Below are 24,883 nucleotides of genomic sequence, written 5' to 3'. Positions count from 1 at the left end.
ACTTAAATGACATAACATGTAGTAACTAAAATTTTGAGATAAAGTTGAAAAAGATAAAGTATTATTTACAAGTGATTAATTAGTTGACCCTAATCAATATTAGTGATTATTGATTGTAAAACAATGATTTTGTCACCATATATCCTTTCATATAGATTAATAACACCCCCAACCCTTTTCATCAGGCTCTAACATGCTACGTTCTTTTCATACTAAACCGTTTTTTATCTCCATCACTGCCAAACCAACAGTCTGTAATATTTTCTAAGATAATTATATCTATCATAATAATAGTCACTAAGGTGAAGCATTCTTATTAAACTTTTAACCTCACATAACTGTCTAATAAAAACTACAAAGGGAGGTAATCCCTTTTAAAGTTGTTTGTTATGAGTAAGTCTGGAGCTTTAATGGAAGTTTTATTAGATAATCACTACCCTGGTACAACACCTCTCGCTGGGATAATATCTACTGTAAGTTCACTGAGGTCAGACCCCCACCAGGTAATCTTTTAATCTGACATAAATACCCCATAACAACAACAACTTGTTTTTAACCCAATGCACATTATATTTCATCACAGACAAACAATTGACATTCTTTAACGTGAGTTCCGTTTCCAGGATGTTCGGTGTTGTGAAAAGTCATGATATTTGGGGAAAAATATAGTCACCAATGATTCAATGACATGTTAATGCAGTATGCTATACAGATAGCAGAGTTGCTTCTCCCTTATTGTTATACAGATAGCAGAGTTACTTCCCCTTATTGTTATACAGATAGCAGAGCTACTTCCCTTTATTGTTATACAGATAGCCGAGTTGCTTCCCCTTATTGTTATACAGATAGCAGAGTTATTCCCTTTATTGTTATACAGATAGCCGAGTTGCTTCCCCCTTATTTTTATACAGATAGCAGAGTTACTTCCCCTTATTGTTACACAGAGAGCAGAGTTACTTCCCCTTACTGTTTTACAGACAACAGAGTTACTTCCCCCTTACTGTACTTCATCCTCCTATGATAATAACTTTGACCATTATCATCATTTTAATCTATGACTCTGATTAATCTAATATATTGATATTCTATGTAGTAATTTTCTTTATATTTAGGAATGATTATAGTACAGAGAGTTTTCTGTTGATAAAGTATGTAAAGTTAACCTGTATTTAATTGATAAGTGTGATAATCTATGATGTTTGTATGACATATATATGTATAATATATTTAAAAAAGATGTTAAAACAGATGACTATAAAGTATAAAACTCACATTTCATATGTATGCATTGGGATCCATAGTGATGACTGTTTTATCTTATGTGTGACATATATATATCAATGAACTACAAATGATTATTTTTGTGTGATATATATCAATGAACTACAAATTGTTATATTTGTGACATAAATACATATATGTAAGAATTTAAAACATGTGATTCATTATAAACAATTCTATAATGACCATAGCCCAGGGTTATAAGTTTTACAAACATTTTGGTGACTTTGGAATCTTACCTCATCCTTCCAACCAAACAAGACGTCCACCCGTCGATGAAGGTTGTATGATCGTGTCCTTTTCATACAGTTTAAATCATTAACTTCCAGTACAAAATAGTCCAACACATCACATTTATACATGGAGTTCTCTTTCCTAAATCAGTTTCACATAAAAACCAATCAAGTAAACCCTAGCTAATAATTGACCAAATGGCTGTTTGACTTAACCAAATTGGGTGTATATGTTATTGGCATGTAACTGAATCACAGCTACATCCAGAATGCTGTCACAATTTGTGTGTAACTCTCTCATCAACATGTCCCCGAGCATGTACATCACTCCTTGTACATCCACGCACAGACTGGTATCACCTTTGAACACGGTGTCAGCTAATGTAACATGTCCTCCATGTAGGCTATGTAACATGTCCTTGTGGTCAGTATAGAAATCTCACAAAAAATACACATATCACCACTTTTACGGAGGCTATGATTGAGAACTCTCTCACCACGAAGAATAATAAACTCTACAATCTGTCGCCAGGGCTTAGGTTTCATTAATCCTACAGACAGCCAACAACAAAGTGAAGATTAACTCCAAATAAAAAACAAATGTGAATATCATCAGAAACAGACAAAAAAGGATACAACTTATGTAAAAATATTGACTGGAGTCAGCAAATAAAAAGAGATCATGTCCCCAGATAATAATACAATTTAGCTGAACATACCTTTTTTTCATGTTTAGAAGGATGCCTTGAAAATAATCTCATATTTCTATTGAAAGTTTCTGTTTTGGCTGAAGAGGAAAACTGAGCGTTTTCTGTGATACAGGTAGAGGTATAATGTAGTTATGGTATGAGGTGTGGGATGTGGTTGCCTGAACTTTGACCTACCAGTAATTAATACCCTGTAATAGTCGAGTGGTGTAATAGTAACAAACCTAAAACTGACCCAGAACACTAGTACAAGCTCATCAGTAACCCTGATCATCGTCATTCATTGACGAACATTTTACCGCATAGTGTTTATATATTTTTGTACCTGAAAACATTGTAAATAACAAACAAACCAATCACAGGGATGTAAACAAATCAGCTGACCAATTAAAAACAACTTTTATCCTTAAGGAAATTTCCTCTAATTAATTACAACAGGAAATTAATTACAGATATGTACGGCAGCATGTAGAACTGTTTACAATAAAAAGCCAGCTAAATTGACCATCCCACTCTCTAAGTATATATATATCTGCTGGGATGTTCAGGTTGAAAAAATCCAATAAGTCAAGTACTAAAGTCTAGGTTCTATATAATGGATATTTAATAGACCTTAAATGTGCTCTCAATCTCACCCTATCTGTGTGAATATCATTTGTCAAAAACAACAACCTGCCTAACCTTCCACTTGACCTCTAGATTGACCTTGAGGTCATCGGTTGAGGTCAATGGCTAAGAACTTCAATGCGGTAAACACTAAGAAGCTATTGCTATGGTCTAACTTATAAGGAGAAATTTTGTTAAATGAGATGTTAAACTGACTGTCAATTATCTACCAGTTTATCATCTCAAAGTCATTTATTGTTTAATTTCTTTTGTGGCAGGGCAAGGTCATAGCTGTTTCTTTTGTTTTAAAAATGAAAAAAACTGTTCAGCTTAATTTAAAATCTGCCATTTTGTTTGATGACATGCCTCAACAATCAACAAGTGATGTTTTCCTGCTACACCACCTGGTCTCTAGGAGACACACAGGGCTAGATTGGAGTCTATAAATTCTTCAGAAGTAGGAGCTTATACTTACACAGCCTTTAATACAACAAGTCAAACCTATATATCATAATTACCTTTACTAAACTTGAGAAATATCAATTCCAGCCAAAGAAAAATAAAACTCCACCCAGGCACAAGTATGCCTATAAACTATTTATAGCATAACTTGGTCACTTTTATGCACTTTGTAATTCAGTTTATAGAAACATCATTGAGAATTGGAATTCATGAGTTCGTTTTTACGATCAGTATCACTGGAGCAGTCTGGGTATTGATCTTAAATGTTACAGCCCTACACCACTGGCAGAGACAGTAGGGGCTACCTGATATCGTTCTTACCTTTGGAATTCGGCTCTTATCACACGGAGTTATCTGCTCCTTACAGGAGTTCTCATGTACGTTTACAAGGCAATCTGAAAGACAGAAACCATTAAATAAAGAGGAACTGTTCTCTGTATCTCCATACCAATGTTCCCCTGGTCTCATCTCGTTAACAAAACCAAGGAAATTATTTCAGGAATGCAATATTTTGCTTGGTATGTTATAAATCAAATGTTTTAGTGATAAATGGAATTGAAGAAAAATAAATCATTTCGAATCTTTTATAATATTTCATATTTTACATCTCTGGTGATTATTCAGGTGCTAGTTTCATGTTCAGATTATAACTTGTACTAATCAAATGCCTGAAAGTTGATCGGACTCTTTGAAATGGCTATGGTGAAGTTACTATTGATTTGTGAAAGAGGAAAGAACTGCAGCACGATAATACTTACTTTCACAGCGCACTGCTGGTTTGTTGGCCATAGATTTGCGACACACATGACAGGCGGTGGAATTACTGAAGGAAACTGACACAAATTGGTGGGTGGACTTGCCTTTGTTTTCTTTATCTTTGTGCTGTGGAAACAAAACAATAGTTATTATGTTACACAGAGGCCAAGGTCATCATTCCCAATATCTTCTGTAATGGCAATATGGAGGTGAAGGTCATTCTCAATATCTATGGAAGAAACGTCAAATCTAAATCTCATGTAAAGGTCAATTGAATTAAGGTTGCTACCAAATGTGGAGGTGAAGGACAAAAGTTTGGAAGGTCATATTATAATTTTAGCAAAGATCATGATACTTGTGGATTATAACCAACCTACAGGTCAAGGTCATTATTATATAGAGTTAATTAGCACCATTATTTTTCGTAATCTCAAGCGACTTTCCGTGTAAACAAATAAAACCAAGCCTCGGAGACGCCATACCACAGGCAACAACCTTGTTGTGTGATAGGCCAACACTGTATGTTCGTATTTAATGTTCTATTTATTTCCATTTTATAATTTTTGTTTAATAGACTGACTTAACCAGCTTAAACAGTATTTACTTTGTGTGTTACTTTAGTAATTAGAATGTCGACAAGGAGACCAGTGTTTGTGTACAAACAGGCCCTGAATAACCTACATTTGGTAATGTAAAATCAGCCAGGTACACTGCCACATCCTCCATTATAAGTAGAGAGAGATTAAATCACCGAGAATATCAATTTTATTTCCCCGAGAGCATCACATGACCTCCATCTTCTGTATCTCAATTTCTACAGATGCAGGTCAACTACTATGCACAGGAGACCGAGAAACATTCCCCATAATTTTTTTATGTGTCTGAAGAGAGTATTTAAAATGTAATTAAAACTGTATCCTCCATTGGATCAAAGTTTATATTTATAGTTTATTTAGTAGAAATAAAGTGACACTGCCCAGATATCCGAGATAAAATCATCCGAATTCGGTCAGCTTCTGAAAGGATACACCCCCACCCTATATAATCTCATGTTTTTATGAACTGACAATGGCTCCAAACGGCAACAATCTGCACCGCTGCCAAATCGTACAGCGTGATAAACACATCTTACATCACTCAAAGATGGATATGCTGTGCCAATCAAAACGGGATAATGTATCTGTTAGAAACGAGATTTGTAAAAAACTTCAAAAGAAAAGAAAACAGCAGATTGGTAGAAATAGGCATGTGTCTGCCAAATCTTCGGTTTAGGATGTTAATTTTACAGGTAGTAAAAAACGCTATTGTTTATTTACACTGTAATTAATGGGATTCACAATTACACAGAAGCATGTGTTAATTACATCTCGTCTTCCTGTTTACTTTCCTATAGTTTAGGTTTAGGGGTGGGGGTTGGTGTGAGGATGGAGGGAGGTGGTAGGGGGTAGGAGGGGTTGGAACACTAAGAAAAGAACATCTTAAATATCCTAAATGCTAAACAAGAGCTGTTGGAGAACAGCAAAGCTTGCCTATTCAGAAGAAGTTGATGTTCAAGTATTTACTATTTAAACATGAAAATATGACAAATTAACAGACTCAAAAAATCCCTAAAGGGCCCCAAATTGGTTGTATTATCACGTTCAGCATCCATACACATTAGGAAAATAAAATCATAAACATTTTTGATGACTTATGCTTAAACAATTGACAAAATAGAAACTTGCTCAAAAACTTTAACATGGAAATATGACAAATTAACAGACTCAAAAAACCCCTAAGGGCCCCAAATTGGTTGTATTATCACGTTCAGCATCATTACACATTACGAAAATAAAATCATAAACATTTTTGATGACTTAAGCTTAAACAATTGACGAAACAGAAACTTGTTCAAAAACTTAAACGTGAAATGGGACGCCAACACTGACGCCGGGGTGACAACATTAGCTCCCCTATTCTTCGAATAGGCGAGCTAAAAATTAAGTTCATTTATAAACATGGATGTTCTTCTTTCAAGAAGTACTATTAATGCAAAGCAATTTTAATTTTTGCATCAGTTAATTGTTTCCTGTTTTTCCCCATGTCTGATTTTTTCCATTATTGTCTTGTGGTTTGTTTCTTCATTTTTCTGTTCTTCAATACACTTCTGATTTCTTTCCAAAAGAATACATGAATCAACTTTTAAGTAAACCACAATGCCCTGGAAGACTAATATGAATAAATCAGTGATCATGACCAAACATTCCCAGATTGGAGATAAACATTTATACAATTTTTTTTTCAGATCTACCTAACAATACACTAAACTGTTCTTGATCTCAGAGGAGATTCCACACAAACACTTTTAGAGGATATGATCCTTGTGGAATTTGGTAAAATTACAAATGAAGAGGTAAATTAGATAAAAGGATACAACATAAGGCTCCAAGGTAAAACGCAGCTCAGCTATTGTAAATTGGACCAGTTAAGTTAATATTCGAACTCACTAGGAATATCTGACGGCAAATAACACAAGCCAAGTAAAAATTTACACATCAAAAACTCAACAAATTCTCACCCAAATACTGCAATACAACCTGTCTAAAAGCTGTATCATTTAGCACGATATACTGATACAGTAAGCTGTATCATTTAGCATGGTATACTGCTACACTAAACTGTATCATTTACCATGGTATACTGCTACACTAGGCTGTATCATTTACCATGGTATACTGCTACACTAGGCTGTATCATTTACCATGGTATACTGCTACACTAGGCTGTATCATTTACCATGGTATACAACTACACTAAGCTTTATCATTTACCATGGTATACTGCTACACTAGGCTATATCATTTACCATGGTACACTGCTACACTAGGCTGTATCATTTACCATTGTATACTGCTACACTAGGCTGTATCATTTACCATGGTATACTGCTACACTAGGCTGTATCATTTACCATGGTATACTGCTACACTAGGCTGTATCATTTACCATGGTATACTGCTACACTAGGCTATATCATTTACCATGGTACACTGCTACACTAGGCTGTATCATTTACCATTGTATACTGCTACACTAGGCTGTATCATTTAGCATGGTATACTGCTACACTCAGCTGTATCATTTACCATGGTATACTGCTACACTCAGCTGTATCATTTACCATGGTATACCTCTACACTAGGCTGTATCATTTACCATGGTATACTGCTACACTAGACTGTATCATTTACCATGGTATACTGCTACACTAGACTGTATCATTTACCACGGTATACCTCTACACTAGGCTGTATCATTTACCATGGTATAGTGCTACACTAAGCTGTATCATTTACCATGGTATACTGCTACACTAGGCTGTATCATTTACCATGGTATACTGCTACACTAAGCTGTATCATTTACCATGGTATACTGCTACACTAGGCTGTATCATTTACCATGGTATACTGCTACACTAGACTGTATCATTTACCATGGTATACTACTACACTAGGCTGTATCATTTACCATGGTATACTGCTACACTAGGCTGTATCATTTACCATGGTATACAGCTACACTAGGCTGTATCATTTACCATGGTATACAGCTACACTAAGCTTTATCATTTACCATGGTATACTGCTACACTAGGCTATATCATTTACCATGGTACACTGCTACACTAGGCTGTATCATTTACCATTGTATACTGCTACACTAGGCTGTATCATTTAGCATGGTATACTGCTACACTCAGCTGTATCATTTACCATGGTATACTGCTACACTCAGCTGTATCATTTACCATGGTATACTGCTACACTAGACTGTATCATTTACCATGGTATACTGCTACACTAGACTGTATCATTTACCACGGTATACCTCTACACTAGGCTGTATCATTTACCATGGTATAATGCTACACTCAGCTGTATCATTTACCATGGTATACTGCTACACTAGGCTGTATCATTTACCATGGTATACTGTTACACTAGGCTGTATCATTTACCATGGAATACTGCTACACTAGGCTGTATCATTTACCATGGTATACTGCTACACTCAGCTGTATCATTTACCATGGAATACTGCTACACTAGGCTGTATCATTTACCATGGAATACTGCTACACTAGGCTGTATCATTTACCATGGAATACTGCTACACTAGGCTGTATCATTTACCATGGTATACTGCTACACTAGGCTGTATCATTTACCATGGTATACTGCTACACTAGACTGTATCATTTACCATGGTATACTGCTACACTAGGCTGTATCATTTAGCATGGTATACTGCTACACTCAGCTGTATCATTTACCATGGTATACTGCTACACTCAGCTGTATCATTTACCATGGTATACTGCTACACTCAGCTGTATCATTTACCATGGTATACTGCTACACTAGGCTGTATCATTTACCATGGTATACTGCTACACTAGGCTGTATCATTTACCATGGTATACTGCTACACTAGGCTGTATCATTTACCATGGTATACTGCTACACTAGGCTGTATCATTTACCATGGTATACTGCTACACTAGGCTGTATCATTTACCATGGTATACTGCTACACTAGGCTGTATCATTTACCATGGTATACTGCTACACTAGGCTGTATCATTTACCATGGTATACTGCTACACTAGGCTGTATCATTTACCATGGTATACTGCTACACTAGGCTGTATCATTTACCATGGTATACTGCTACACTAAGCTGTATCATTTACCATGGTATACTGCTACACTGAGGCTGTATCATTTACCATGGTATACTGCTACACAAGGCTGTATCATTTACCATGGTATACTGCTACACTAGGCTGTATCATTTACCATGGTATACTGCTACACTAGGCTGTATCATTTACCATGGTATACTGCTACACTAGGCTGTATCATTTACCATGGTATACTGCTACACTAGGCTGTATCATTTACCATGGTATACTGCTACACTAGGCTGTATCATTTACCATGGTATACTGCTACACTAGGCTGTATCATTTACCATGGAATACTGCTACACTAGGCTGTATCATTTACCATGGATACTGCTACACTAGCTGTATCATTTACCATGGTATACTGCTACACTAGGCTGTATCATTTACCATGGTATACTGCTACACTAGGCTGTATCATTTACCATGGTATACTGCTACACTAGGCTGTATCATTTACCATGGTATACTGCTACACTAGGCTGTATCATTTACCATGGTATACTGCTACACTAGGCTGTATCATTTACCATGGTATACTGCTACACTAGGCTGTATCATTTACCATGGTATACTGCTACACTAAGCTGTATCATTTACCATGGTATACTGCTACACTAGGCTGTATCATTTACCATGGTATACTGCTACACTAGGCTGTATCATTTACCATGGTATACTGCTACACTAGGCTGTATCATTTACCATGGTATACTGCTACACTAGGCTGTATCATTTACCATGGTATACTGCTACACTAGGCTGTATCATTTACCATGGTATACTGCTACACTAGGCTGTATCATTTACCATGGTATACTGCTACACTCAGCTGTATCATTTACCATGGTATACTGCTACACTCAGCTGTATCATTTACCATGGTATACTGCTACACTAGGCTGTATCATTTACCATGGTATACTGCTACACTAGGCTGTATCATTTACCATGGTATACTGCTACACTAGGCTGTATCATTTACCATGGTATACTGCTACACTAGGCTGTATCATTTACCATGGTATACTGCTACACTAGGCTGTATCATTTACCATGGTATACTGCTACACTAGGCTGTATCATTTACCATGGTATACTGCTACACTCAGCTGTATCATTTACCATGGTATACTGCTACACTAGGCTGTATCATTTACCATGGTATACTGCTACACTAGGCTGTATCATTTACCATGGTATACTGCTACACTCAGCTGTATCATTTACCATGGTATACTGCTACACTCAGCTGTATCATTTACCATGGAATACTGCTACACTAGCTGTATCATTTACCATGGAATACTGCTACACTAGGCTGTATCATTTACCATGGTATACTGCTACACTAGGCTGTATCATTTACCATGGTATACTGCTACACTAGGCTGTATCATTTACCATGGTATACTGCTACACTAGGCTGTATCATTTACCATGGTATACTGCTACACTCAGCTGTATCATTTACCATGGTATACTGCTACACTAGGCTGTATCATTTACCATGGTATACTGCTACACTAGGCTGTATCATTTACCATGGTATACTGCTACACTAGGCTGTATCATTTACCATGGTATACTGCTACACTAGGCTGTATCATTTACCATGGTATACTGCTACACTAGGCTGTATCATTTACCATGGTATACTGCTACACTAGGCTGTATCATTTACCATGGTATACTGCTACACTAGACTGTATCATTTACCATGGTATACTGCTACACTAGGCTGTATCATTTACCATGGTATACTGCTACACTAGGCTGTATCATTTACCATGGTATACTGCTACACTAAGCTGTATCATTTACCATGGTATACTGCTACACTAGGCTGTATCATTTACCATGGTATACTGCTACACTAAGCTGTATCATTTACCATGGTATACTGCTACACTAGGCTGTATCATTTACCATGGTATACTGCTACACTAGGCTGTATCATTTACCATGGTATACTGCTACACTAAGCTGTATCATTTACCATGGTATACTGCTACACAAGGCTGTATCATTTACCATGGTATACTGCTACACTAGGCTGTATTATTTACCATGGTATTCCTCTACACTAGGCTGTATCATTTACCATGGTATACTGCTACACTCAGCTGTATTATTTACCATTGTATACTGCTACACTAAGCTGTATCATTTACCATGCTATACTGCTACACTAGGCTGTATCATTTACCATGGTATAATACCTCTACACTAGGCTGTATCGTTTACCATGGTATACTGCTACACTAGGCTGTATCATTTACCATGGTATACTGCTACACAAGGCTGTATCATTTACCATGGTATACTGCTACACTAGGTTGTATCATTTACCATGGTATAGTGCTACACTAGGCTGTATCATTTACTATGGTATACTGCTACACAAGACTGTATCATTTACCATGGTATACTGCTACACTAAGCTGTATCATTTACCATGCTATACTGCTACACTAAGCTGTATCATTTACCATTGTATACTGCTACACTAAGCTGTATCATTTACCATGGTATACTGCTACACTAAGCTGTATCATTTACCATTGTATACTGCTACACTAGGCTGTATCATTTACCATGGTATACTGCTACACTCAGCTGTATCATTTACCATGCTTTACCTCTACACTAGGCTGTATCATTTACCATGCTATACCTGACTACACTAGGCTGTATCATTTACCATGGTATACTGCTACACTAGGCTGTATCATTTACCATGGTATACTGCTACACTAGGCTGTATCATTTACCATGGTATACTGCTACACTAAGCTGTATCATTTACCATGGTATACTGCTACACTAAGCTGTATCATTTACCATGGTATTCTGCTACACAAGACTGTATCATTTACCATGGTATACTGCTACACTAGGCTGTATCATTTACCATGGTATACTGCTACACTAGGCTGTATCATTTACCATGGTATACCTCTACACTAGGCTGTATCATTTACCATGGTATACTGCTACACTAAGCTGTATCATTTACCATGCTATACTGCTACACTAGGCTGTATCATTTACCATGCTATACTGCTACACTAGGCTGTATCATTTACCATGGTATACTGCTACACTCAGCTGTATTATAACATAACAATAATTTTTGGAATGTCAAGGTCATTCATTCAAACACAAATGGTAGTCCTTCATGCATGCATGCAGAGGTCCAACCTAGGGTACATGGGCATTGAGAGGAACACAAAAAATATACACGACCGAGGATGCTTTATAAAAAGTGGCTGCTTTAGGTCAAAATTCACAATCATTCCATGGCCTTTCATTCACAGTTTAGGGTGATTCCATTGAGAGGAAACAAATAAACAATTGTTGAGATATTTACCAAAGCGTTAACCTATATAAAAGACTTCGCTCAAATTATCCCCACCAGATGATACTGCCGCCCTAATATAACACCAACTGAACCCTCAGTTTTCCAACCTAAATATTTCCCCATTTTAAGTCCTCGCATACCACCATTTGCCACATGTAAAATAATTGCTCTAATTAACTACTTCATTGTCTCAATATTATTGCCATTCTATTGTCAAAGGTCAATACTCAATATCATTGCCATTCTATTGTCAAAGGTCAATACTCAATATCATTGCCATTCTATTGTCAAACGTCAATACTCAATATCATTGCCATTCTATTGTCAAACGTCAATACTCAATATCATTGCCATTCTATTGTCAAACGTCAATACTCAATATCATTGCCATTCTATTGTCAAACGTCAATACTCAATATCATTGCCATTCTATTGTCAAACGTCAATACTCAATATCATTGCCATTCTATTGTCAAACGTCAATACTCAATATCATTGCCATTCTATTGTCAAACGTCAATACTCAATATCATTGCCATTCTATTGTCAAACGTCAATACTCAATATCATTGCCATTCTATTGTCAAACGTCAATACTCAATATCATTGCCATTCTATTGTCAAACGTCAATACTCAATATCATTGCCATTCTATTGTCAAACGTCAATACTCAATATCATTGCCATTCTATTGTCAAACGTCAATACTCAATATCATTGCCATTCTATTGTCAAACGTCAATACACAATATCATTGCCATTCTATTGTCAAACGTCAATACTCAATATCATTGCCATTCTATTGTCAAACGTCAATACTCAATATCATTGCCATTCTATTGTCAAACGTCAATACTCAATATCATTGCCATTCTATTGTCAAACGTCAATACTCAATATCATTGCCATTCTATTGTCAAACGTCAATACTCAATATCATTGCCATTCTATTGTCAAACGTCAATACTCAATATCATTGCCATTCTATTGTCAAACGTCAATACTCAATATCATTGCCATTCTATTGTCAAACGTCAATACTTAATTTCAAAAACAGATATTTCTATATTCTAATGATATATCAAAAGGTTGAAACTGAAGAACATTTCTGATTATATATAAACATATACCATTTTATACTTCAGGAAACATCATAAGATATTAAGCTAAGAGACTGATATTCATGTGTTATTGTTTTTATGAACTTCATTATCATCATCGACATCCTCGTTGTAATGCAAAAGTAGCCCTTGACAAAAGGTAGCAGTATAATGAGGATGGATGTCATCTCACATTTCAAGTCATTTTATCCTAATTTTGAAACATGTCTTATTTAGATGTCTATGTATTATTATATCAAAACTTGATGGGAAGTTTGAATAACACAAGAATGCACACGATTCCAGAAACAATAAGAAAAACACCTGAAATACATTGGTTTCGAGATAGTATCCAAAAGGATGTGGGTGAAGTTTGATTTACCATCAGTTAGTTTGTTCACCTTACGGTGATTATGATGTCGTAAAAACCTTTTCAAAATATGACATCAGAATCACGGGAAGGTGGAACTAATCAACGACAAATTGTACTTCACCCACGCTGCTTTGGCATCACAAGATTGATGTATTGTTCTCGAAAATACAGGTGAAAAACAATCTTCAATGAAAAACTCAAAGCCAACACAATTCTGACATACTGATCACACTACATAAGTTGACTACATGTTGAACTGTGTTTAGAACGGAGTGATGGTGAAGACATTAGGTAGGTCAGTCATGTGTACCTCCCATCAGATATACCTACGTATGTACTTACCACCATGATCCCGGAGAGTCCCCTAGACACTTGGTTGTGAAACCCCATAAGGAACATGGTTTGTGTGGTATAGCCTACATGGGGATTAATCTGATCTTCACATCCAAGTGGCTGCCACTTATAATTTTGTCTCTATCACAAAAATGCTTGTAAAGAATATGTTTTCTATAGTCTTATCACATCTCTGTTATTTTAACGAGAGCTCAGCTCCAATATTGATTTGTGGAGGCTTCAGCTCTTGTCTCTGATGTCTTTACACTCCTACCATACGTTACACAACTGTATCTACACAGTCTCACACTAACATCATTCCAACAGTAAATGGCAAATAAAAAAACAATTGTTCCAGACACATTAGGTTTCCAGACCTACATGTCGCAGCTTTCAAATTTCCAACCAAAATCAGTTTCCAACGGGAATCTTTCCATCCTAACCTATCGGCACAGTTTATAAATGCCCAACTCTGAATATTTGTATGTCTATATCCACAGTACAACCAAGTTATCTTTTCAATGGGAATTTCTCCATAAGTTTCCATAGGTTCCCATTATCCAAATATGTCCAATGTTCCTACGAGTCTGTTCTAGAATCATATACTACAGAGTATCAAACAATACTATATGTTTCCGATAGAAAATCTTTCATGTTCATCTCCAATATCTATTTGTGTCCCCGCTTCCCACGTATCTATCCTTATGTGTTAAAATCACTACAATATGGTTTCTGATAGAATATTCTCCATAATGTTTGTATATTTCCACTTATCATACATGTCCCTGGATCCTATTTCTCATCTCTCTATGGGTATATATGATTCCTGTATTCTCACTATCTGTATGTGGTTAAACTTTAGAACGTTCCATCCCTGTTTCCGTACCTGTATCACTGTAGGATACAGCCTCTCCCTGTGTCTGTACCTGTATCAATGTTGGATACAGCCTCTCCCTGTGTCCGTACCTGTATCACTGTAGGATACAGCCTCTCCCTGTGTCCGTACCTGTATCACTGTAGGATACAGCCTCTCCCTGTGTCTGTACCTGTATCACTGTAGGATACAGCCTCTCCCTGTGTCCGTACGACCTGTATCACTGTAGGATACAGCCTCTCCCTGTGTCTGTACCTGTATCACTGTAGGATACAGCCTCTCCCTGTGTCTGTACCTGTATCACTGTAGTATACAGCCTCTCCCTGTGTCCGTACCTGTATCACTGTAGGATACAGCCTCTCTCTGTGTCCGTACTGTATCATGTAGGATCAGCCTGTGTGTACCTGTATCACAGCCTCCTCTCCTGTGTCTGTACCTGTATCACTGTAGGATACAGCCTCTCCCTGTGTCTGTACCTGTATCACTGTAGGATACAGCCTCTCCCTGTGTCTGTACCTGTATCACTGTAGGATACAGCCTCTCCCTGTGTCCGTACCTGTATCACTGTAGGATACAGCCTCTCCCTGTGTCCGTACCTGTATCACTGTAGGATACAGCCTCTCCCTGTGTCTGTACCTGTATCACTGTAGGATACAGCCTCTCCCTGTGTCCGTACCTGTATCACTGTAGGATACAGCCTCTCCCTGTGTCTGTACCTGTATCAATGTTGGATACAGCCTCTCCCTGTGTCCGTACCTGTATCACTGTAGGATACAGCCTCTCCCTGTGTCCGTACCTGTATCACTGTAGGATACAGCCTCTCCCTGTGTCCGTACCTGTATCACTGTAGGATACAGCCTCTCCCTGTGTCCGTACCTGTATCACTGTAGGATACAGCCTCTCCCTGTGTCCGTACCTGTATCACTGTAGGATACAGCCTCTCCCTGTGTCCGTACCTGTATCACTGTAGGATACAGCCTCTCCCTGTGTCCGTACCTGTATCACTGTAGGATACAGCCTCTCCCTGTGTCCGTACCTGTATCGGTGTAGGATACAGCCTCTCCCTGTGTCCGTACCTGTATCAGTGTAGGATACAGCCTCTCCCTGTGTCTGTACCTGTATCAATGTTGGATACAGCCTCTCCCTGTGTCCGTACCTGTATCACTGTAGGATACAGCCTCTCCCTGTGTCTGTACCTGTATCAATGTAGGATACAGCCTCTCCCTGTGTCCGTACCTGTATCACTGTAGGATACAGCCTCTCCCTGTGTCTGTACCTGTATCACTGTAGGATACAGCCTCTCCCTGTGTCCCTGTGTAGGATACTGTACCTGTATCACTGTAGGATACAGCCTCTCCCTGTGTCTGTCCTGTACCTGTATCAGCCTCTCCCTGTGTCCGTACCTGTATCACTGTATCAGCCTGTAGGATACAGCCTCTCCCTGTGTCTGTACCTGTATCACTGTAGGATACAGCCTCTCCCTGTGTCCGTACCTGTATCACTGTATCAGCCTCTCCCTGTGTCTGTACCTGTATCACTGTAGGATACTGTGTCTGTACCTGATCACTGTAAGGATACAGCCTCGTCCCTGTGTCTGTACCCTGTATCACTGTAGGATACAGCCTCTCCCTGTGTCCGTGTATCACTGTAGTATACAGCCTTCTCCCTGTGTCCTGTACCTGGTAATCACTGTTTGGATACAGCCTCTCCCTGTGTCTGTACCCTGTATCACTGTGTAGGATACAGCCTCTCCCTGTGTCCGTACCGTGTATCACTGTAGGATACAGCCTCTCCCTGTGTCCGTACCTGTATCACTGTAGGATACAGCCTCTCCCAGTGTGTACCTTTACAATGTGTATTCTCCTGTGTCATCGAACCTGTACAGTGTAGGATATACAGCCACTCCCTGTGTCTGTACCTGTATCACTGTAGGATACACCTCATCTCCTGTGTCCGTACCTGTATCCACTGTAGGATACCAGCTCTCCCTGTGTCCCGTACCTGTATCAACTGTAGTGAATACAGCCTCTCCCTGTGTCCGTACCTGTATCAGTATCGTATTCACTGTAATGATACAGCCCTATCACCTGTGTCTATAACTACTGTATACTGTAGGATACATTGCAACAGCACCTTGTGATTTCCAATGAGAAAATCACCTATTTGGACTAAGTGATTCATAAAACACCACCATTGTTAGTTTCTATCTATTTTGACTACTTTTTTCCATTTCCAATGAGAAACATGATTAAATGTTCTATCTATCTATTTTTCCAATGGATGAACTATTTGTTCTACTTTTTAACTACACTTTTTTCCAATGAGAAATACATGATTAGTTCTATCTATTTTGACTACTTGTATTTCCAATGAGAAAAAAACATGATTAGTTCTATCTATCTATTTTGACTACTTGTTTTCCAATTGAGAAACATGATTAGTTCTATCTATTTTGACTACTTGTTCCAATGAGAAAACATGATTAGTTCCATCTATTTGACTACTTGTATTTCCAATGAGAAACATGATTAGTTTTATCTATTTTGACTACTTGTATTTCCAATGAGAAACATGATTAGTTCTATCTATTTTGACTACTTGTATTTCCAATGAGAAACATGATTAGTTCTATCTATTTTGACTACTTGTATTTCCAATGAGAAACATGATTAGTTCTATCTATTTTGACTACTTGTATTTCCAATGAGAAACATGATTAGTTCTATCTATTTTGACTACTTGTATTTTCCAATGAGAAAACATGATTAGTTCTATCTATTTTGACTACTGTATTTTCAATGAGAAACATGATTAGTTCTATCTATTTTGACTACTTGTTCCAATGAGAAACATGATTAGTTCTATCTATTTTGACTACTGTTTTCCAATGAGAAACATGACTACTTGTAGTTGAGAAACATGATTAGTTCTATCTATTTTGACTACTTGTTCCAATGAGAAAACATGATTTAGTTTCTATCTATTTTGACTACTTGTTTCCAATGAGAAACATGATTGCGTTCTATCTATTTTGACTACTTGTTCCAATGTAGAAACATGATTAGTTCTATCTATTTTGACTACTTGTTCCAATGAGAAAACATTTTAGTTTTATCTATTTTTAGACTACTTGTTCCAATGAGAAACATGATTAGTTTCTATCTATTTTAGACTACTTGTTCCAATGAGAAACTACTACTTGTTCCAATGAGAAACATTTAGTTTTATCTTATTTTTGACTACTTGTACTTGTTCCAATGAGAAACATGATTAGTTCTATCTATTTTGACTACTTGTATTTCAATGAGAAACATGATTAGTTCTATCTATTTTGACTACTTGTATTTCCAATGAGAAACATGATTAGTTCTATCTATTTTGACTACTTGTATTTCCAATGAGAAACATGATTAGTTCTATCTATTTTGACTACTTGTATTTCCAATGAGAAAATCATGATTAGTTCTATCTATTTTGACTACTTGTATTTTCACAATGGAAACATGATTTAGTTCTAACTATTTTGACTACTTGTAGTTGATTAGTTCTATCTATTTTGACTACTTGTATTTCCAATGGGAAACATGATTAGTTCTATCTATTTTGACTACTTGTATTTCCAATGAGAAACATGATTAGTTCTATCTATTTTGACTACTTGTATTTCCAATGAGAAACATGATTAGGTCCATCTATTTTGACTACTTGTTGTTCCAATGAGAAACATGATTAGTTTATATCTATTTTGACTACTTGTATTTCAATGAGAAACATGCATTAGTTCTATCTATTTTGACTACTTGTATTTCCAATGAGAAACATGATTAGTTCTATCTATTTTGACTACTTGTATTTCCAATGAGAAACATGATTAGTTCTATCTATTTTGACTACTTGTATTTCCAATGAGAAACATGATTAGTTCTATCTATTTTGACTACTTGTATTTCCAATGAGAAACATGATTAGTTCTATCTATTTTGACTACTTGTATTTCCAATGAGAAACATGATTAGTTCTATCTATTTTGACTACTTGTATTTCCAATGAGAAACATGATTAGTTCTATCTATTTTGACTACTTGTTCCAATGAGAAACATGATTAGAAACATGATTATTTTTTTATTTTCTTTTGTTTGTTTAGACCTGGATTCTGAACAGGTGCATGCTGTTTACAGGTTTCCATTCCATATTAAAAGTGAAATCCCAAAACTTTGTAGTTTAATCATGAACACATTCTCCTATTTTAACCTAATTTCCTTCCTATTTGGAAGTTCACCATTTTAATCAAATCAGTAACAGGCTGAATGGTTTGGTTTGTTTAATGTCCCATTAACAGCCAGTGTCAATTATGGATGTGCCAGGTTTATTGATTGAAGAAAGCCAGAGTACCGGGGAAAAAACCCCTCCGAACAATGGCCAGTTTCTAGCAACAGCCTCACATGGGATTCCAACTCACGGCCCAGAGTTGGAGGGCTTGTGGTATTATATGGAGACATTGTAACTCCATTTGTTCTTTTGTTTCACGGCTGACAATTAACACAGAAACACAATGTGATGGACAGTTCAATATGACACACACTCAGGAATAAAATGTCCATCATCTATAACCACTGTATGATGTACAAGGACATGTTTTCATAAATAATAACAATAAAACTGTTCAGTCACATTGGTGGTCAATGTTGTTATTTTTATATAAGTTACAATTGAATGTATGAGTTACTTTTAAGCTTTTCAAATCTCTCAAAATTTGGTAAAGATACAACCCTAACCTTAGTGTAAGGTGATATATTGATTTAAGCGAGCAACTTACTCAAATAAGCTGTAGTGTGGTACAAGGGCATCAGTAAGGCAAAGTCAGAGTGTTCTGAGATAAACCATCAACCTACAATTCTATATTGTTCTCTAACTCACAGACTGTACACATTGCAGATGATAAGTAATAGAAATTGCTAGGCTCCATATCCAAGAAGGAAGTGAGTACAAATGTATTGTACTTGATGCCTGATGTTTTGTAGTACATACTCCTTACTGTGCCATGTATACATGGCTGACTACAGACATTTATAGAGACAAGGTCATACCTCCCACTCTAGGTGTATATATAGGGACTAGTGCAAGTCTAACATAGGACATAACCACATACAACATTACTACTGACACCACAACCTCAAGGTCACCAAAGTCACAGCGATGGTCACTCAAGTCAATAATTAAAAAAAACCCAAAAGGCTTATGTACTGTGTATTGATCTCTACCCACTGAATATTTCATGTACATTTTCTAGAATTGGTTAAAAAAAAAGTTGAAAAAGTACTGGTCTAGCATTGTTAAGGAATAAGTCATGTGACAGGAAAAAGTCATGTGACAGAAACACATATCACATGACCGAATAAGAGTCAAACAATGGGGATAAGTTATGTGACAAGAACGATCAATCAGGCCATGTTCAGAATAGAATTCTTTGAAAAATCATGTAAAATGAAAAGTTGTGGAATGGCCATGTATAGTGCACATCATAAGATCCAGCACTTTACATTCCCATAGTGCAGCTCTAATGCAGCAGAATTTCCTGACTGTTTAATTAAGACGCTTGCCTGTCTACTGTGGTGTCCTGTTACTCAGGAGAAACTTCACAGTACAACCCCACCTGTACAGTACACATCCCCATGGTGCTGTGGGGGACAGGCAGTTCAAACACACTTTGGAGCCAATTATAAACCATTATACCAAATTACCAGACAAAAGCAGTGCATATCGTATAGCAGGAAATCCTTAATCCAAGCTTGAATCATGGCCATTTCTTATACAAACCTGAACTACTAAAACCAATATGAAATTTCTGTGTCAGCATCAATCAAGATGCTTGTACACATGATGATGAATATAAGGGAGGAACGTTTCTTATGCTGTGTTTCCTTCCAGAGAGACAGACAAGACAAAACCTCACATAAGATGGCAGACTCATTTATCTTGTTTTCTAGTGTGAAAAACTTCACTCACAAACCATCTGAAAATCAATGCCAACCAGCTCATTTATTCTGACACCACGGAGAGGTGTAATTTGTATTACATCAGGGGTTACAATCTACCATGGAGGCTGTCTCCCCCACCATCTCCCTTACGGAGACTTGGCCTTGTGCTCCCTAAAACATATACCTCTAATTAACCCAATGATCTGGATACATATAGGAGAGCAACATTATACAAATAATTGATGGTCAGTGACTTCAGAGTCAAATGTCTAGGTGAATGTTCGGTAGGAGAGAGATGTCAGAATATACCCATAATCTAAAACAACAGCCCAGGGCTTCAGTTTACTTATGTTTTCTGTAATGTTTGCTATACATCAACAGAAGGCCTGATTTCATTTAACTTAAAGATACTAAGAAACCTAAAACTTCACAGAAATGGGGATAATGTGTCAGTATCAATGTCATTGGCATTCGTCATGGTAACACACAATGTCATTACATTGGCATTTGTCATGGTAACACAAGGGTCATTATTTAGACTGCTAATCTGAGTCATTAGGATGTTTGCCACGTGGATCAGATGATGTAATACAAGTGTTGATGATGATGTAAGAATTCTCTGTTATTATGTTGTTTACAAATAATACGAAAATGTGAATGAATGGAATAACAACAAATGTAAGGTATTGGCAGCTGACAAATAGGACAATCTTATTTACAACTCAGAAATGGATAGAGGCAGAATATAGACCAGTCAAAGCCAGTCTCCATCAAAATATATAAATGATCGATAAATAAATACTCTAACCAGCCCTTTTGACTGCCTCTGAATAAAGACCACTTAATAAAACCACCTTCTCAGGACTCAAGTGGTCAATTCTAACAATTTGTCTCTTTTATAAAGACCATCTGGCTATAAAGACCATTTTGTCTTGGTCTGTTGGGTAGTCGTTATAGACAGGTTAGACAAAATAGTCTATATCCACTTAGTTCTTAAACTTTACATTACAAGACAATTTTTTGCCTTTTTTCTTTTAAACTAATTATGTGATGACCTACAAGATCTTATATTATTCCATTTCTGTTCTGATGTAAACAAAGTTCTAAAGATAAAACATGATATTTAGGTCAGATGCAAATAAAATCTGTTTACATTAGGTTTCATGAATAGAAAATTATAAAAAAAAAAGATTACATGTGTTGCCTTGTACCAATTCTAATTTGATGCAAAAAATGCTGCCTTATTTAATCACTAAGAAACTGAACGATTAAACGGGAAATTGAACCGATTAAACCCGATTTCCCGACACAAATAATTTGCGTTTCCTTCAAATAAGCATGTAGAAGTCGTACATAGATAGACCACAATGAGGCTGAATTACACGGACAAGATATGATGATAATTGGGGGTCGTTGGGTACAATCCTTGGTAGGAACATCACCATGTCCCTCCCAGCCTCCTGTCACAGTCTACCAATATACAGCCTTGACATCTAATACTGGCTGCATCCAACCACTTCAAACGCCTAATGTTTGTACCTAATTAGATTTTCTGCCAAAATTTCCAGACATTTTGTAAATACTGATAAAAGGTTGGCGTAAATTGCGTTAATTCCCTGCAGGTTGAATGAACCTACCATGTATTTCAAATTATTGAAGACACAAATACTGTTTCAAAAACATTATTCCTCTACAAAGATTGGAGTATTTCCTATCTTTATTATTCCTATAGCTGACCAGAATAGCCTATATGGTTTGGGTACTTTGTTATACATCCTATTAACAGGGTAGGTCAGTAGAGGTGAGGTCAGGGTTTGATGGTGGTGGAGGAAGGCTGGAGTACACAGAGATAAACCATTGACCTTCTGTCAGGAAAATGAAACCACCTAACCTTAGTTGAACCTGTGATCCTAAGATTTAGAACTTGTGTATATCAGGCTACCTAAACAATTTAACCACTTGTGGCAAAGAGATGCAGGCTTTGTGGAGGAATATCAAACACCTTAACCACTAAGCCACTCTCATTCAGGAATACCAAACACCTTAACCACTAAGCCACTGTCATTCAGGAATACCAAACACCTTAACCACTTAGCCACTGTCATTCAGGAATACCAAACACCTTAACCACTTAGCCACTCTCATTCAGGAATTGAGGGCTTTTGCCAGAGTTGAACGGCCATTTTAAGAATAGATAGCTGACAATAGTCACTTCAAATTACTTATGAAAACAAATTATTTTTTATTTTTTATCCCCCCACTCTGTTTTTGAAAATTGTAACTCAGTAAAGAAACAATAACAACACAGTTGTAAAGCATATAATTTTTTCTGTAAGTCTTAATAAATAATTCAAACTAAACAGAAAACCAAGTCAATAACACATCCCTCCTAGTCCAGCCCTATACTACACGACCTTATCTACGTAAATATACAGGAAACTATAATCCCACCAGGGTAATTATACCTATAATGTTTGTTTTTACCATTATCAGAACCTCAAATAACCATACACCACAGGTCTGCGAAAATATATTACACTCAGCCGCCCAAAGTCAGGTGGTACTCCTACAAGTCTGCCCATCTCACGGAGATGAGTTTGTACTCAACAACTAATAAATATTTACCAATGGCTGTCCATCTCCCTGTAGAATTATACCTTTCTCTGTTGTTTATTACTTACTTTCAATCAACTTGAAGAGTTTGTCAAGTTATGAGGAAAGTCTGTGACCATCTGCCTCCATAAACTTCGGGTACAATTTACATTAGTGATTGGAAGGTGTCAGACGAGGATGGTCAAACATGGAAAAATACTGGGGAGGGCAATTTATCAGGTCACATACCCTACCAGGAGAGGGCAACTTATCAGGTTACGTAACCTACAAGGAGAGGGCAACATATCAGGTCATGTACACTACCAGGAGAGGGCAACTTATCAGGTCACATACCCTACCAGGAGAGGGCAACTTATCAGGTCACTTACACTAACATGAAAGGGCAACTTATCAGGTCACCTACCCTACCAGGAGAGGGCAACTTATCAGGTCACATACCCTACCAGGAGAGGGGTCAACTTATCAGGTCACTTACACTAACATGAAAGGGGCAACTTATCAGGTCACCTACCCTACCAGGAGAGGGCAACCTATTCAGGTCACATACCCTACCAGGAGAGGGCAACTTATCAGGTCATGTACCCTAACCTGAAAGGGCAACTTATCAGGTCACATACCCTACCAGGAGAGGGCAACTTATCAGGTCATGTACCCTAACATGAAAGGGCAACTTATCAGGTCACATAACCTACCAGGAGAGGGCAACTTATCAGGTCACATACCCTACCAGGAGAGGGCAACTTATCAGGTCACATACCCTACCAGGAGAGGCAACTTATCAGGTCACATACCCTAACCTGAAAGGGCAACTTATCAGGTCATGTACCCTAACATGAAAGGGCAACTTATCAGGTCACATAACCTACTAGGAAAGGGCAATTTATCAGGTCACATACTCTACCAGGAGAGGGCAACTTATCAGGTCTTGTACCCTACTAGAAGAGGGCAACTTATAATGTCATGTACCCTACTAGAAGAGGGCAACTTATCAGGTCACGTACCCTACCAGGAGAGGGCAACTTATCAGGTCACATACCCAACCAAGAGAGGGCAACTTATCAGGTCATGTACCCTACTAGAAGAGGGCAACTTATAATGTCATGTACCCTACTAGAAGAGGGCAACTTATCAGGTCACATACCCTACCAGGAGAGGGCAACTTATCAGGTCACATACCCTACCAAGAGAGGGCAACTTATCAGGTCACATACCCTACCAGGAGAGGGCAACTTATCACTTCACTAACATGAGAGGGCAACTTATCAGGTCACCTACCCTACCAGGAGAGGGCAACTTATCAGGTCACATACCCTACCAGGAGAGGGCAACTTATCAGGTCACATACCCTACCAGGAGAGGGCAACTTATCAGGTCACATACCCTACCAGGAGAGGGCAACTTATCAGGTCACCTACCCCCTACCAGGAATGGGCAACCTATTCAGGTCACATATCCTACCAGGAGAGGGCAACT

The 24,883-nt window shown here is 37.5% G+C and overlaps 1 protein-coding gene across 10 annotated transcripts in view; it reads right to left on the bottom strand.

Moving 5' to 3' along the window:
- The window catches only part of LOC138332964 (rho guanine nucleotide exchange factor 18-like), a 240,108-nt gene that overhangs the window by 58,810 nt on the left and 156,415 nt on the right, over positions 1-24,883 (bottom strand). For all 10 annotated transcript variants that reach the window (XM_069281034.1, XM_069281040.1, XM_069281038.1 and 7 more), the window contains 2 exons: positions 4,048-4,171; positions 3,611-3,684 (listed from right to left, as the gene is read on the bottom strand). In XM_069281034.1, the coding sequence (XP_069137135.1) occupies positions 3,611-3,684; positions 4,048-4,171 (198 nt within the window). The remainder of the gene's footprint in view (positions 1-3,610; positions 3,685-4,047; positions 4,172-24,883) is intronic.

Source organism: Argopecten irradians, chromosome 10, assembly GCF_041381155.1.
Source record: "Argopecten irradians isolate NY chromosome 10, Ai_NY, whole genome shotgun sequence".
NCBI classification, from domain to species: domain Eukaryota; kingdom Metazoa; phylum Mollusca; class Bivalvia; order Pectinida; family Pectinidae; genus Argopecten; species Argopecten irradians.
This window is presented reverse-complemented; position numbering and strand designations above follow the sequence as displayed.